The following is an 18,140-nucleotide window of genomic DNA, read 5'->3' as shown; positions in this document are numbered from 1 at the left end:
ATTTTGCAACAAAGTCATGCATTTTTCATCAGAAATAAATCCACTTTTTTCACTGAAAGTATAATTCTATGCAGTTTTCAGTGATGAATCAAGTTTGTTATCATCATTATTCATACCTCCAGGTTTTGTTGATAGTGTTATCTTTAGTGAAAGGAGGTGGAGCGAAAAAGATTAACTTTCATCCATTTTTGCAATGAAACGCCAAAAAAAAACTAAAAACTAACTAACATCATGGTTTAAAAAAAAAGCATGAGCGTTTGAGGCTATGTTTTTACCAGGATGACAGAAAACCCATCGATGCATGGTTTAAAAGGCTAACGATGATTAGAAATTCATTACAGAGAACCACAGGAGAAAAAAAAAGATCACAAGATTAAATCGTAGAACAGTCCGTGATTCAAGGCTGCTGTCAGTGATGCAGTAAGAAAAATGCCACAATCATTAGTGTCAATTAATCAAAGTCTTTAAAAAGGGTTTGAATGAACACTCTGCCTGCAGCCTCCCTCCGTCCTACGCTTGCTAATGAGCCAATGCGAGCATCGATTTCTGTGAGAGTGTGTGTGAGACAAAAGCCCAACACGCAACAGTTGTGGCCTGCAGTGGTTCCCCCGCAGCTTCACTTCAGTCATTACCTCGCCAAATGTGCCAGGTGCCAGATACATCTTAATGAAGAACATGATAGGAATCCAGATGACGGAGCAGATGACCATGAGCCAGCCTAGAACCATGGACCAGGTGGGGTAGGTGTAGTCCTCATATGTCATCACCTTCCACTGGTACAAACTCAATCCCAGGATGCCCTGCACACACACACACACACACAAACATCGCTGCTATGTTAAAGAACTCGTTCCTAAATCCAGTTTGTACTAATCACTGTGTGAACCCACGTTAAGCATTGAAGCTGCTGGGGACGATATATCTCTGTGTATCTTTGTATTTAATCCAAAAGTCATTCTCCTCCATTACAGATGCAAGCATGCTCCTAAAAACCCTGTCAAAGTAACATTCTGGTGTTTTCACAGATTAAAATTATGGAAAAAACAATGGCAGATGTTCATATTTTGACTTTCCATGAAAACAGGAAATACAGCTGAAGTCAGGTGACATTATATCCCGGGGAACAAGATATCAACAAAAAATCCACAAAAACAAGAGCACTCAGCAAACCTCTGGAAAGTGCCATATATCCTCCTTTCCCCATATTGGTAGATATCTGATTCAGTGACCCTGATCATGGCACCATGAACATTCACACTTTAAAGGATTGGAAGACATTTCTATCATTATTAATAACAATACAGTATAAAGAAATGTGCAAATCCAGATCTGATTTTAAAAAAACAGTGGCGTAATTGAAGAACCAACCCGACATAACTGAATAAAATTATATAATGACTGATCAATTACGAACCGAGATATGAATGTTTGAGGTTTTGCCAATGATGAGAGATAGGGATTTTTTTTCTTTTGGAACTGACCTAGAATCAGATTTGGATCTTCCATGGCATTAGCAGTAAGGTTTATGTTTGGTTTGTTAAAATACGTTTCCTTTTGGTGTAATCCTGGTAAGAGAAAAACAGATAAATAAATAAACACCAGTGAAAATATGTGTTCCTTATCTGTAAGAATGAAATAAAAACACTTCTATTTCTGCTTTGTTGCTGTCTTAAGATTCTTCTACTGGATCCCACAATGCAATGCACAGAACTTATCAAAGTTCAAGCCACATCACAATATGACAACAAACCCATTGTTTATGTTGGAGTCAATAACACATTTCAAGTATATTCTCCTGTTTTTCAGAAGAAATACCTTTGATTTATTGATCAATGAGGCCTAGACTATGTCTTTATCGGTATTAAAACAAAGTTAGTAATCAACCCCAGCAGCTTTAGTTATACAGTGTGTGCATGTTTTTTAAACATTAAAAATATCAAGAACATTAGTCAATGCTGAAAGACCTCTCAGAACTAAAGTTAAAGATACAAATGTCTCTTTGTTTTGGATAGAAGCTTGTTCCTCTACACTAGCAATGCTAATCTAGCACATGTAGTTGACGCACACTTATAGACTTGTGAAAAGCAACTTGCTGAGGATAAATGAAAACATCTCCATGAAGGCCAGCCAGTTCTTCCCATAAAGGACTTCTGAGAAGCCCCTGGTTGACCTTTGTTCAATCCAGCATCCACAAACTGCTCTCGCTAACATTTCAGTGAGTCGTCTTACAACGTATTATGTATCTAATACATGCCCATCTACATGCTGTATAACACTGTTTGATCTTGTTGTGTGCACTCTAGGTACAAGAAACGCCATTAAATGTTAATAGACTTGGGCAGAAATAATGAAATTCACAATCCTTCGAGGCAACAGATTACTCTGGTGTTTATTCAAATGTCTTTCTGTTTCTTTTCAAATGCAAATCCTTGTCGCAGCAAAAAGAACAATATGAATCATTTATTATTGGCACTAATTTTCTACTTCAGACTGCAAGCTCATCAAAACAAATTGCCAAGGTTTGGAGTCGTACCTGTTTGACCCGCCTGAACTCATAATCCCCAATTAATCTGAGATCGTCCATGTAAAATGATGGATTACAGATTGAATTAAGGTCTGTCTATCTGTGTGTGCAAAAAAAAGCATATTGGAAAGCTGACTATGAAGAGATTTAAGTAGAAAATGACTACAGGATGGGGGGGATTTACATAGGTAGAAGACTAAAATAAATAACTGGGATAAGAATCAATGAGCCCTCAGTGGAAATGTGAGTTCTCTCCAGAAAAGCAGGATGACCAGTCCAACCCGAGTGTGGCTCCATTTGTCACTGTCAAATCTGCGCTGGAGTTACACTGGTTTTCAATTGGGCTGGCCTTGGTCCCAATGTGAATCGTTGGAAAGGTAGATTTACAGATGATGAGTCATCTATCTTTAGTGCCCTGCTTATTATTAGGGAAGAATTAATGATCTGCAAGCTTATTTTTTTCCTATTGGTCACTTGGGGTAATTCATCTTCCATCGCCTCTTAACGTTTGAATTATGAGTCCACAACCATCTCTATCTCTTCCTTCATGACATTCCATAACCCTTCTCTAGCTGGGTTTCCATTAGTTTTTCGCAAAATAAAAGCGATATTTCTAAATGTCGACGAAGTATAATTGCGCTTTGAACGTGTTTCCATTGAACGTTGTTTTGGGTCGGAGCCTCACAACTCCCATGAACTCAGAAAGACTGACGTTCCAAACCTCCTTATACCATTCTGTATTCCTTTGTTGTTTCACGTCTAATGTAGCAGTACTAATTTTAAATGATGATAATGATAAGAAATGTCCAAATCTCCTCGTCTGTTTTCACGTACCGAGAGCAGTGGTCATGTGACCAGGTACGTCACGTTCTGTGTTTTTAGAAATATTTGAGTGTTTTTTGAAATTCAGATGTTTCCATTACCAATTTTTATTGCGCTATTTAGATTTTGCGCATTTCCAACGGTAATGGAAACAGCTTCTGTGAGCAAGCAGAATCATTACGTGTTCATATTCTCTAATAATTCTTTAATCATCTCAATCTGGCACCGTCATGATCTCTCGTTAAAATTTCCTCTATTACATGTGGCTCAATTCTGTCAACATTGGTCGATCCAAAAGAGAACCTCAGCAGGCCCTCCAGTTTTCCATTTCAAAATTTCCCAAATTCTATTTCAGGGTTTACCCATTTCCACGTCATGTTGAAGTTTTCAATTTCATTTCAGTTTCATCATCTTTATGGCTAATAAACTTCCCCAAACTGTGTCAAACATGGGTTAATAGAGTCAACTACTGTTAATAATTTGACATTTTACAAAATCTGAATAGTTGCTGAAATCACACAAGATTGCATTGCAATGACAACGTTAGCTGCAATACTAAATCCTCTAAATCCACTCGTTTACCATGGAAATGTGTGATACGGTCCAAATAGGTATGATATAAATATATTTTGATAGAGTTTTTGTTCATATGTTGTTGTTGTTTTTTTTTAATTAGTCATAGCCTAGTTACTGTCACTTTAAAAATGTAGCCAATGAAAACTATGATGAAAATTTTTAGTCGACAAAAAGAAATTCAGGGCGGAATTGGACATATTGGTTTGTTTGTCAAACTTTCTAGACCGTCATCTGTTTTCCAGTGTAGATGTGTGACATCGGTCTAAAAAATGCATGTAAGGCATTTCTGTGTCATGTCGGGCCCTTATTTTAAATAAAGAGAAAAAAAGCAAAACAGGTCAGATTGATTTTTTCCATTTTTGAACATGAATTCCATTTTTTCCGTTTGGTTTCTGCGATCACAGATAATTGGAGGTCCTACCTCAGCATCTTCATCTCTTCACCATCTCCAAACCAAATATAGTATCAGCTTTAATTCTTAAAGTCGTATAGTGCTTCCCCTTTCACTTTGGGTCCATTCTTTGGTCACACGTCACCCTGACACTTGTCTCCACCCTTCCTCCACTCTTTTGTGACCCTCTGGTATTGAAAGTCTCCCACTATCACTATCTCTACACATTGCATCCCATGACTTTTCCAAGATTGGTAAAATACCATAAACACAAGTAGAAAAAAAAAGTGAATCAGCTCCATTCCATTTTTAAAAGGGGACAGCTACTTAGGTGTGATTGATGTTGGCTCACATTTGGAAGGTCAAGGTTTTGAATCCAGGCCTCAGAACACTTCAGCTTCCATAAATCGATTGTTGGAGAAATATGTGATGAATGGTTGTTTTTAGGACTGCCAACTTGAACAGGGTGAATGAACCCTGCTTTGCACCCTGAGGAATCCCTGATTCTAAATTCTCAACGAAGGCTGTTCCAGGTCTGTTCCTGTGAGTGTGTGTGTGTGTGTGTGTGTGTGTGTGTGTGTGTGTGTGTGTGTGTGTGTGTGTGTGTGTGTGTGTGTGTGTTTACCAGCCTGAGAAAAACAAATTCAAACTTACTGTCAGAATGGTGGGAGTCACAAAAGCCCAGCAAATTCTCCAGAACCGGTTCGGCTGAAAACCAACCATCATTTCAATGTCCTCACAAAACCTCTGCAGGCCTGAGAGTGAAGAGGAAACGAAAAAGAACAGATTGGATTAAATCAACAGAGCAGACAAAGGCTGTGACCTGGCTGTAAAAAAAAAAAAAAGACTTCCCATAAACATCCAGTTCATTCCCATATGAGAGGAAGATGATGTAGGGATGGGAGGATGGGAGGAGGGTGGGGTATCACTTCCTGTTGTCCCTGGGAAAAGGTTCCACCTTCACCCTTTTATTGACTGATAACAGTGAGTGACACGAAGAGTCACAGTCACACAATCATTTCAATATGTCATCTGTGCTGATGCTGCATCAAACTGGAGCAAAACCATTTGCCTTCGTCTGTGCTGCACACCTGAGCTCCCAGTTTGCTCTGGGACTTGGAAGTTACAACAGAGACACCTAGTGGTTATATATGGTAAGGTAGTGTAGATTCTGACAGCACGTTTTGATTTAGTTTTAGTCATAGTCTTTGGACTACTTCAGTTATAGTCTCGTTTTAGTCAACTAAATGATATTAAGAGTTTAGTTACAGATATAGTTGACTAAAATATACAGAATAAGATTCAATTCAGTTACCATTGATCAGCTTGATATGGGATTGTTCTAATGTTTGATGTTTGTAAATACACGCACAGATTTGCCAGGTCTGTACTACGAAGCTAGATTTCCTCTTATCGCACTAACTTCCAGGATTTATTCAGTGTGTGTGCTGTACTACGACGCTGGCTAACATCTTAACGGGCTAAATCACCATGGTAACTTAGGCTGAACAACTAACCAGGTCGGGACCAGGTTATGAATAGATAAGATCTGAGCGAGTACTAAAGTCCCGCCTCCTGACCAATCAGTTCTGTTGGAAAGCTGCCTATTGTTAGAAGGTCCTGATTGGTGCAGATCTGACAGCTGCGTTTAGGAAAGAAACTGATCAGAGCGATCAGAGTCCGTTTATCATCCCATGGATTAATATTGTATAATCTCAAGCTTTTACGCATGAACAGTGTCAGCAGCTTCCTGCCTGTGTTCATTTCTTACTGCTTTTACTGTAGCAAAAGTGTTGTTTTTGGTCTGAATTATGAATTTTAATTATTCATATTTCTAAAGAATTATTCCTCATTTGTGACGTACGTTGCTCTTCACATTTCTCTGTGTTTGTGATTGGTCTGACGCTGCAATCTCCACCCATTACTGGAGTGCCCATGTAACCTCAATCAACTCGTGAACGTAGTACAGGCCCCGCATGATCAGAATTAGAATCAGAATCAGATATACTTTATTATTACTTGTGTTACAGAGGCTCAAGAAATATTACAAATAAAAATAATAAACACTAAACAAGAAAGAAAGAAAGAAAGAAAGAAAGAAAGAAAGAAAAAGAAACACGTACATGATCATATGAGTTCTGATTGGATTTCGTCCCATGTGACAAATTTATGCTTTTGTTTGTTTTTATTATAAAACAAAAATATGTGTATATTTTGATAGAGTTTTTGTCAACAAGTATCTCAGCCGACGTAAACTATGATGTAAATTTTTAGTGGACAAAATTAAGGGGAGAAGTGACGCCTCTGGGAATTACAAGCTTTAATTTTACCAAACAACTCACCATAAAGGTAGGAAATCCCCACCAGCTCGAATATAGCAATGATGACTAGTGAATAGGAGGCAGCGAAGGTGTCCACCAGCTGCAGCATGTACATCCCACTCTGTAAAACACACACACACACACACACACACACACACACACACACACACACACACACACACACAGACAAATTACTGGGACTTCACTCACACAGCTGCTGCTCTCATGCTCCGACACCTTCTGTTTTTCCACATCCACACTTTCCACACGAGCATGTCCCAAAATATAAGAAAGTACATGAGGGCATGTGGCTGCGATTTCTATTCTGAGGATGTCAGCTGAGATTTTAATAAGCCTTTTGCCTTTTGTTCCAATCACTGAGTCTGTCCTCCAAAGGCCAGACTTCACTTCACTTCACACGAGGAAACACTCTGGGCTTAAAAGAATGAGTCAGTGTGAGTGTGTGTCCCTGTGGTGTGAGAGGAGGGGTCGTGTGTGTGCGTGTCCTGGATGTGTGTGTGTGTGTGTGTGTGTGTACCTCTGTGATCATGGGAAATCCCAGGATGAAGAAACAAGCACAGCAGACCAGGGTGAAGACAGGCTTGTGTTTCCTCAGGTACTTTGGGAACTCATCGGATACGGAGGTCACAATGGTCTCAATGGTGGCAAACTGGGACAAAAAAAGAGAATAGAACAGAGCTTAAATAAATACCATTAGAATATGTCGGTTCAATAACAAGACGGCTAAAGTTTTTCCATTAAAAAAATAAAATAAATCATGCAGATATGATTCAATTCAATTCAACTTTATTTATATATTTATATTACAATAACAATAGTCATCTCGTAGCACTTGTCAAAATAAAAAAAACAACAACAATTCCACATGAACATGCATCAGCGACATGATCAAGTCTACTAAAATAGTTCAGGCAGTGGCTATCCATACGATTGCCATATCAATATACCAACATTCTATCCGTACGCAGCGCCCCGTATTTGGCCAGTTTAGGTCATGTGACTAAGACTAAACCCAACCCTAACCCTAAAAATTGTTGCAATATTGGATTATAACCTAACCCTAAACCTAACCCTAAGGCGCTACGTACTTTGGTAAATGTACCAATAGACACGTTCAATAGTTTACCTATTTATTTATTTATTTATTATTATTATCCTCATTATCATTGATAATAAGAGGAAAAAGAAGAATAAAGAGGTGTTAATGCTGTCTTTGGACTCTGTGAGTATGGGGACAAATTAGGAGGAGTTGTGAAAATGTTTTTTTAGAATTAATTAATTGCAATTTTGGATTCATAAATTTCCAAAGATTGATTATCAACATTTTTCAAATTGTGATACAAACCAGATGAGCACTTTTAATTTGGAAAAGCAAAATAATTCAGCAGCTGACAGATGTTAAATGGTAGATCAATAAACAGCAACAATGGAAAAATCGATAATCGTTAATATTTGAAAATGGGTTTATAATCAAATGGAGACTTCAATAATCGGAATTGAATTTGGAAAACGCTTCTTATTTACCGGTCCTGACAGAGGAGGAACAACAAAAGCAACGTGACGCTTAAAAAAATAAATAAAATAGATAAAAAAAAGACTAAGAACCCAAAGGACAGCAGTAAATGCATTTATAAACAGACACATTCTGGGAAGTTGGTGCAACGTGTGTCAAAATCTTCCTTTTTCTCCTCCTGAGCTCCCAGAACTAATTTCCTGTCAGAATCCCAGGGTTATTATCCACGAGCTGAGTCCTACAACAACACCACAGTGAATCCTATAGCTTAGAACTGCTGCTGCTGCTGAGGGAACGTGACATTATCGCTCACTGCTACTGTTGACTTGTGTCTTAATGCTCTGCTCTGCTCTGCTCCTCCTCAGTGGCTTCACACATGCAGCTCTTCATGTTTTATTTGGAGATGTTTACACTGAGGTTTACATGAAAGGGCTGTGTTTCTGTCAGGATTGGGGTCAAACATAATTGCGTAATTGATAATCAATTACAATTTTAAGGTCATCATTATAGTAATTGTAACTAGAATATTTGCATTTCCTGAGAAAAATGCAAGTGAGGATGCAGGTGCTGGCCCGCATCATTGAATACTGCAGTAGCCTAGCATTAGCCTAGAATCAGCTAGCATTAGCCTGGCATTAACATTAGCATTAACATTAATATTAACATTAGCATTAAAAATTTAAGGAGCATCCTGACATACTGTATCTCCAATGCAAAAGAGACTGCAGATTTATGGGATTACGTCCACTTAAGACTTGATATTTCAAAAACCAATGAACCTTATTCAGTAAAAAAATGTGTTATTGTGAGCACACCAACTATTTTACAGAAAATTAGGACTGGGTTGAATATTTTGGAAGTAATGACCATTCGTTCGCAAAGATTTTTAGGTAAAGATGGTACCTGCGCCATTCTCGCTTAATGAGCTCATCACTCTAAAAATGGACAAAAAACTTATTCACATTTTTTTTTATAAAAGTTACAAATCACAAAAAGTACAAGCACCCCCGTGCTGAATTTTTGACACATTTTGAGATCTTGATTGTCAAAAATCGGTCAAACGCTGAAGGAGTTGAAACGCGCTAAAATTCTATGTCTTCCACATACGTAGTTAACAATTATTAAAATATGTTTCAGATCAACCTTTCCCATGACCTGTCACTTCTCTTGATGATTATTTTAAAAATATATATAAAAAAGTCTAGATTATACTGACAAAAGGCTCTGACGTCCACACTGATTTAAGACTCGTTATCATAAGAAAGACATGGGCAACTGGCGGCCCAGGGGTCACATGCAGCCCTCAGTCTAATTTTAAGTGAATGTACAAAATGGCAGAAAAATATACAACACATACATTAACAAAATACAAATAATTACAACATTGCAGGAAAATACAGTAAAAGACAAGAGAAAACACAGAAAATGCTCCAAAAACACACAACAATATTCCAAAAATGAACAAAATGAAAATTGCAACAAAAGTACACAAAAAGACAAGAAAAACATGAAAAATTACTCTGCAAACCTGCAGTACCAACAAACAAGGAAAAAGGACAACAGAAATACACAAACATTACTCCAAAAAACAAAAAAAATGACAGCACAGATACACAATATGACTCCAAAAAACATATTGTACAGGAAAAATACACAAAAAGAACAACAGAAATGCACAAAAGGCCTCATATTGAGCAAGACAACAACAAACATAGACATAATGATGGAAAAAGACTCAAAATTAATATAAAAACTCTTTGTTAAAACTCATTATTCTAAATGACGACATGAATGTTGATAACGTGGTCCTGGATCAAACAAACACGTTTTTGTGGCCGGTGATAAAAGTTGTCCACCTCTGTCACAAGAGATGCTAACAGGAAGCTAACACAAGAAAATTACATTTTATGGGCTTATTCATTTCAGGCTTAGTAATTGTCATTAATTGTAATTGAACTTTAGTAATTGAGAACATAATTGTAATTGACTTTCAGGGATGAAATAATAATTTTATTTTAATTGTAACTGGAAAAAATGTCGGTCAACGTTATCGTAATTGAGTTCTAATTGAACATGGATAATTGAAGACTTAATTGTAATTAAAAAATGTAATTGACTCTAACCCTGGTTCCTGTCATGTCAGGATTAGATCAGGACCCCAACCTTTCCTAATGTAACAATAAACCACAAAACACAATTTAATTCCTATAGTTTTTTTGTTTAAAAACCACATAAAGCAACCAAAACACACCAAAGACATGACAGAGGATTATGTAAATTAAAAGTCAATAAAGACATGTGAGCTCTCGCTTGACAGCTTTCATGAATAAAGCTGCATGAGCGTAGCCACCACAAACTCACACTATTTAATGCTGCCTTTGGTATTAAGCCGTCAGTTTACACACAGGCTTTATCACGGCCGTTCTGCTTGCTGCTAAAAGCAAAGCTGATGAAAGCACTAAAATAAATCCATACAATCAAACTTCCAGGGAACTGGCAATAACTTCTTATCTCTGGGTTTCTTTGCAATAAAACAGCTTTCAAAGCATAATTTAAACCATTACTGGAAAAAAAAGGTGGAATAACTGCTTATTTGGTGTAAGTGAAATGTTTTATCCACCCTGAGCTGCAGACGGACGCAAACAATATGTGGTGCAATTTGTGGATGTCATGCAGATAATGCCATCATTTAAAGCTTGGCAGGAATGGCAGGAAGCGAGAGCACACTTTTATATTTACTTTATCTTATATTTATTGCTGGATTACCATCAACAACTTTAGATCCAAGACTGGCAACAAATGAGAAATGAGGAAGCTGAGGATTGTTTGATGGAAAATGAAAAAATGAAGTCAAAATGTTGGGGAAAATGAAGCAAATGTCATCACCGTCACAGCTGTAGATTTGTTACGACATTTGGGACAACTCCCTGTCTAAATAAATAAATAAAAGCCCTCCTTACTACAATTAGATACTTAGTGTTTTTTCCATATATTATGGCAAAAATTAATTTTACGGTAGTTTGCATGTGCGCGCATATACAATCTTGGTACGATGCGCACTCAGTACATGACACCGGTGTCGTGTACTGAGTTCGCATCGTACATGCACACTACCGGAAAATGAATTTTTGCTAAAATAATAATTCATTTTTGTTCATTTTTGTTTTCATAGTGAACAAACACATGTTTTATTTGTTTATTGGATTATGTTAGGGTTAGAGTTATAATCTCAGTACGGAGGTAAACTGAGAACGTGACACCGGCTTCAAGCTAAAAACCCCTTTTCAAAATAAAAGCATCTCTTCTCATCTTCCATTAGTTTTTTTACCCTAATATAAATAGGGCTCTTGTTTTGAAGATAACCAGAAGTTTTGTCAGTAGCACAATGGAGGGTCTCCGAAAATCTCTGAAATATCGACATGAAATGTTTTTTTTGTGAAAAAAAAAACTCAAGTACAGTACAAATCATCAAAAAAAAAAAACTACCATTGTGTTCTTTTCTTCCTGCTTTTTGCAGCAAAAGTGTTGTTTTTGGTCTGAATTATGGATTTTAATTCTTCATATTTTTTAAGTATTATTCCTCAATTGTGATGTAAAATGCTACAAAGAGTTTTTCCGGGATTGTGATTGGTCCGACGCTGCAATCTCCACCGCTGTCACTGGAGCGCACACGTCACCTGTCTGAAATCACCTCACTTAAAGCTGCAATATGTAGAATTGTGAGGCGCTCCACACTCCCCCCTCCCCTCCTGAAGATCTGACTGGTCTTCTTGGAAACGCTTGTGTGCACGCGCTCAACTGTAAAACTCTCTGCGACTGTTTTCTCCATAAACTAGTAACAAATGTAGACTTTATCTTGTGTTATTGGAGAGTTTTCTGATGTTTTAGAGACATGGAAGCACGTATCACTCACTGCTGTGAGGACGGTAAGAGGCTCAGAGACGCTCCTCACACACAAGCAGCCGCTCCTCCGCCTCCTGATCCCAGCTGATCAGAGCAGACACACTCCACACTGCAAATTAAATGGGTCTGTTCTCTGTCTCTACCTTAGATGATATTTCTCTTAGTTTTACAAGCTATTTATCCCATCTGTTATCTCTCTCTCTGACTCGGGACGGACTTATGCCGCATACCGAGTAAGAGGAACCTCCGCAGACTGTTCCTCCTGAATGATTGTGCCTTTATTCCGTTGCTTCTGCACCTCGGTCTTCCTTTTTCCTCTTGATTTGTCGTGTAACTGCTGTACCAAAAGCCACGTTAGAGACTTCTGCTTGAACATAAAGCCATGGGACTGTCCCTACCCTCAGATTGAAAACAAGCATTGACTTTTGATAAGCAGCTCGAGCAGCCAATAGTAACGCTTAAAACAGCTCATGGGATCGCCCAGTTGGTAGAAAGATCTCTGATTGGCTGAGCTTTAGAAATACAGGAGCGCGACGCTCCTGTATTTCTAAAGCTCGTTTACAGAATCAGGAGAAGGAGAAGAGATTCACTGTCCACCCAGAACAGTTTGGATTACAATATGCTCAAAGATGGTTATGGATTTTTGACGAAATTACACCCAAAATTACATAATGCAACTTTAAGTGAACATGTTTATATCCAGCTTCGTAGTGCAGGCCCTAAATCTCCCTCCCATCAGACTTCTGTCACACTGACCGTCTTTTACTGTTCAACTCAAAACCTTTGTCCTATTTTATCTCATTTATATTTTACTATGATACTTTTATGTCCTGTTTTACTATCATCTATATGTTGTTTGAAAGTTTGAATCCCTTCAATCAGTCTCCTTGAGTGTTTTGAAACAAATCAAATCTATAGTTTTTATTATTTTAGTATATTTTTCTGCAAATGCAGCCCAGTATCTCCCGCTCACTGAATAAATAATCTCTAGTGAATCACTTGTGGTCATTATATCATTACATTTAGCAGTGTGAATATACTGAGGTGAGGTTTAATCGTAGCATTATGTTTACGACGGTTTGTTTTTTTTAAAAGTCAGGAAAGTTTCCCGGCACTTAAAGCCAAGAGAGATGTTGTTCCAATAATAAATGAGGCGTACTTTGTTTAAACTTTGCAGTGATTGTTGAAACATCTCACAGCCCAATCACACAGAGCCTCGTCTCTTCATCTACCTGGAGAGCCTCGGCACCTCAACACTTTGAAATCGTACGCAGCAGGTAGTGCTGAGGGAGGACTGAGTAACTGGGTCAGCGTGTGGAGCTGTTGATGCTCTGCGTGGTGGCACCATTAACGTCGACTGTTTACTTTAGAGACGAAGAACGTGGAGAGACTTTTTGACATGAAAGGATAAAAAAAGAAATTATTGAATTATCGTCTCAAACTGAAACAGCGTGTTCTGTCTTCAACACACCTCGCTAACAATGAGGCTAAATATATTCTAAGTGAAATCCCTGGAGCTTGAACTTGACTACATCATTACTGTAGCTGTATTGACACGATTTCTCTTCAACAGTGGAACCATGTTACAGTTCTATGGCTTACACATACTTAGTTAACATTATTAAAATGTGTTTCAGATCAACCTTTCCCACTACCTGTCAGTTCCCAAGAGAATAATATTTTCTTTTTATCGAAGGGTAAACTGACAGAAAAAAGCCTCAGACACCCACACCAAAAATATTAATAGCAATATTTTAATTGATTAGGAAGCCTAACAATGTAACCAAGAGATGAACAACAAATTGGATGATAGATAATATTTCTAGTGTATTTTACAGCTGATTTAAGACATGGGTCAAAGCTGACCCATTATCAAAAAAATTAAAAAAGTTAAAAAAATAAAAATAAAATACCATAACAGATGCTAACAGAAAGCTAACACAAGAGCAAGGATAGGTTTTGTGAGGTTATTTATTAAAGGTTTATTAATTGGGATTAACTGAATTTGAACTTTAGTAATTGAGAATGTAATTGTAAATGAATTTCGGGAGAAAATATTATCGTAATTTTAATTGTAATTGGAGAAAAAAATTGGTCAACGTAGTCATAATTAAGTTGTAAATGAATCATTGTAATTGAAAAATGTAACTGACCCCAATCCTGAACAACATGTGACCAACATTCCTTTCAATTACAATTCTAATTACAATTTTTTTTCTCTCTAAGTCAATTACAATTGCGTTCTCATTTACTAAAGTTCAAATTCAATTAATTACAATTACTGAGCCTTTATCAAATACCTCCATAAAACATAACCTTCCTCTTGTGTTAGCTTTCTGTTAGCATCTTCTGTGATAATGGGTCAGTTTTGACCCATGTCTTAAATCAGCTGTAAAATATAATAAAAAACATCATCTAATTTGTTTCTCATCTCTTGGTTAACGTGTTAGGCTTCATAATCCAAGAAAATATTGGTATTAATATTTTTGGCGTGTAATCATCATGGACTGTTGAAGACGCACAAACCCTGAGAATAGAAGTAACTTTGGGTGTCCTTGTCTGTGATTTTCTCGTTAACTTTAGCCACCAGAGCGTGTCAGCACACTGTTTAAGGGAGAGTAAAGGCCCCTTAAGAGATCTCTTCTTCTCTGCTTCATTGTCTCCTACCAAACCACAGAGTTGGAACTGTCGCCCCCTGTGGTCATGGATAATTTTTCGGGTCACAACTGTTTTTATTTTCTTTCGGTAAACAAAAGAGGTTTACATCAAGATCTTTAACTTTTCCTGTTTATTTAAAGCAACCAAAAGCAGCAAAAATGATCATTTTGACTGAAAAAGCTGCTAAATGATGTAAAAAGCAGGCTGAATGTCTCACTCCAATAGAAAACGATGGGATGTTTACAGGCAAATGGGGCCGTGTGACATCATCAATGCTCTAAAACGGTCAAGTACTCCCATTTTTGAAAGTTCATAAAACAAATACAGTGTAAAATAATGTGTTTTGTTATGCATAGATCTTCTAAAAAGGACATTTCAAAGTTTTTAGGCCACATTTGTAAAAACAGAGGATCCCTTTAACACTTTCCTAGTATTCTGTCGGTTGGGGCCCAGTCACTAAACCCAATAAATAAACATGCTTTGACTACTAGATACTGAATTCTAACCAGAGACTGAACAGACTGCCATATTTGTTTTGGGCACAGTTAAGGTTCTCTGTGTGTGTCCTTATAACTATGACATATCAATAAATCCTGTGTGAACGTTACAATGGATGAAAGCAGAGCACATGGCTACTGAAGTGTGTTTGATAGTTTGGGTTTTCTCATTATTTTCTTTACTTTGTTCAGTTCAGGACCAATCTGCTTCCTTTTTCTTTCTCTATCTGGTGTGTTTACAGATTAAAGTGTTGGCTTTGTCACTAGTTTCACTGCTATTTCCAGTTGCTCAGTTTATTTCTTTCCAGTGTTTAGTTCCCATCCTTTTTTTTTTTTTTTTTTTTTTTTTTTTTTTTTTTTTTTTTTTTTTTTTTTTATTTAGTTCCCATCCTACGACGTGTCTCTGTCAGTCCAGCGGTTTTTTGCTGATCAAGCCTCGCTGTGAAACTCTGCTAGAGTCAGCTTTTACTTTTGTGCATATCTTCATATGAGATACTTTTTTTTAACTTCTTCTTTAATTCCCTGCCAGAAGCACCTGCAGCTGTCCAACATGTCTGCTTTCAACCCTCCATCCTTCTCTCCCAGACACACACACACACACACACACACACACACACACACACACACACACACACACACACACACACACACACACACACACACACACACACACACACACTGACTTTCAAAAATGTGGAAAACCACATTTTTTTGACATGGTTTGTGGCTCTGGGGCTGATGGGCTGCCATATGTGAGACAGAGCGACATCTCTGAACTTCACATTTATGTTGCTTTTCGCACTCAATTTAAAGCCTAAAATTCTCAGAAGTGGATTCAAAAATATTGCCAAAATAACCTCATTGCTTTCCCAAATGAATGTATCAGGAAATAAGCAAAAATAGACGCTTTAGGAGGTCTTTCATCCCGGCTGTCATAACATTATACAATGGCTTTTATTACACTTTTATAGGCTGGGCTACCGGACTCAAAACGTCACTCACTTTGTTCTTCTTCTTTTTCTTCTTCTTGTGTACACGAGTTAAATCCGCTACTCCTCTGTTAATCTTGAACAGATCAGGCTTAAATTTGGGTCTAGGTATAATCTATGGGTGCGTACGCACAGAAAAAAAGACTAAAGTCGATTCCTCATTTATTAGCAACTCAAATATTACGACGGTTGGTAGTACCGAATCATTGGCACATACCAATATATATATATAGATATATACATAATATGGGGTCCATTACTCCATACGTGTCATAGGGGCACCCGGGGGCCCCATGATTTAAATGACTACTCCTCTGTTAGTTCTCATTAGATCAGAATGCAGTTTGGTATGAATACTCTATGAATGAATATAATGAGACGCTCGGAGCCCTTTTTTAAATGGGGCCCGGGGGCCCATCCCCCATTTTCAGTAATTTCCAAATTTATGAGAACATGGTCGTGTGATATATCATTTCAAAAGTAATTCAACGTATCTTACGATTATGCCTCACACAATTCGATTAGGGGCCCGGAGGCCGACCCCCCTTTTTCCGGCAATTTCCATTTAAGTCGTTTTCTCTTTTATTTTTCGAGTCAAATATTGTGACAGTTGGTGGTACCGAATCATTGACACATACCAATATATGAATGGGGCCCATTACTCCGTATGTGCGATGAGGGCGCCAGGGGGTCCCCCCCATGACTACTCCTCCGTTATTGCTTGTTGAATAGGCTGTAATTTGACATGGATATTCTATGAGTGGATGTCAAGAGACCTTTTTTTACTCAGTGGAACTGAGTCATTTGACTGAATTCTTGGGAACATGGTGCGTGCTATTCGGCGCAGAGACATTCTCCGGCCGGAGCTCATCCAAACTTTTTAACCTTTTATTTATTTATATATGTGTAAAAGGTGTGCTGAGGACGTCACACATGTACATACCATGGTATCCAGACCCAGAGTCAACAGCATGAGGAAGAAGATGATGGCCCAGAACGGAGACAAAGGAAGTCTGGTCAGCGCCTCTGGATACACCACAAAAGCTATCCCTGGACCTGTTAAACACACACACACACACACACACGGACACACAAAGAACAAAAGCATGCAGACACATGCTTTCCATAAACAACAAACTTCCTGCACTTGAGTACAATTTCAATCAAGTAACAGTACTTATTATATCAGCACTATTTACATCTCTGGTTTTTAGTCTCTTTGACATGACAGAGTTGCTCATTATTTCATTTCTGCGCTACCACTGAAAAGTCACGTAGTTTTAATCTGATTTTATGGATCGTTAGATGAAACTGATCAGCAGACCTCAAAGCTCTTTGGGGGTATAGCATAAATATTTCAGAGGTCTGTAAAATATCAGAATCAGAATTTATTTATTTTTATCCCAGGGGGGAATGACTTATGTCACAGAGGATCGAGAAATATTACAAATGAAAAGAATAAATACCAAACAAAGAAGGACAAGAAAGAAAAAAAGAAAACATACATAATTAAAGGAAAAAAAAGTTTATTAAATACAAATTAAATACAAGTGCACACATTACAGTAGATACAAATAATAATAATAATAATAATAATACAAATGTACAAATATATATAGCTGTCAGGTTAAAGTGATGCACTAACCTGTTAAAAATCTAAAAAAAACTCAAATTAAAATCTTAAAATGAGCTCTGAAATGGAGTCTTACCTTCATCGGCCACTTTTTCTATCGGTACTTTCAACTCATGTGCCATGAAGCCAATGACGGAGAAGATGACAAACCCAGCAAATATACTGGTGGCACTGTTTGTACATGTCACTATGATGGTGTCCCTGTGAGGAGAAGCAAAAACCACCCACATTATATATCTTTGATGTGCAAAGGCTGCCAATAATAAAACATGTAAATGTGTTAAGGTTTAGT

At 37.6% G+C, this 18,140-nt stretch overlaps 1 protein-coding gene across 1 annotated transcript in view; it reads right to left on the bottom strand.

The window, feature by feature from the left end:
* LOC114456908 (sodium- and chloride-dependent glycine transporter 2-like) overlaps positions 1–18,140 on the bottom strand; it is a 36,178-nt gene that overhangs the window by 6,131 nt on the left and 11,907 nt on the right. The window contains exons 10-15 of the mRNA XM_028438972.1: positions 17,925–18,049; positions 17,159–17,271; positions 7,173–7,304; positions 6,656–6,755; positions 4,968–5,068; positions 633–800 (exon numbers count right to left, since the gene is read on the bottom strand). Coding sequence (XP_028294773.1) covers positions 633–800; positions 4,968–5,068; positions 6,656–6,755; positions 7,173–7,304; positions 17,159–17,271; positions 17,925–18,049 — 739 coding nt within the window. The remainder of the gene's footprint in view (positions 1–632; positions 801–4,967; positions 5,069–6,655; positions 6,756–7,172; positions 7,305–17,158; positions 17,272–17,924; positions 18,050–18,140) is intronic.

Source organism: Gouania willdenowi, chromosome 3 (genome assembly GCF_900634775.1).
Source record: "Gouania willdenowi chromosome 3, fGouWil2.1, whole genome shotgun sequence".
Lineage (NCBI taxonomy): Eukaryota > Metazoa > Chordata > Actinopteri > Blenniiformes > Gobiesocidae > Gouania > Gouania willdenowi.
This window is presented reverse-complemented; position numbering and strand designations above follow the sequence as displayed.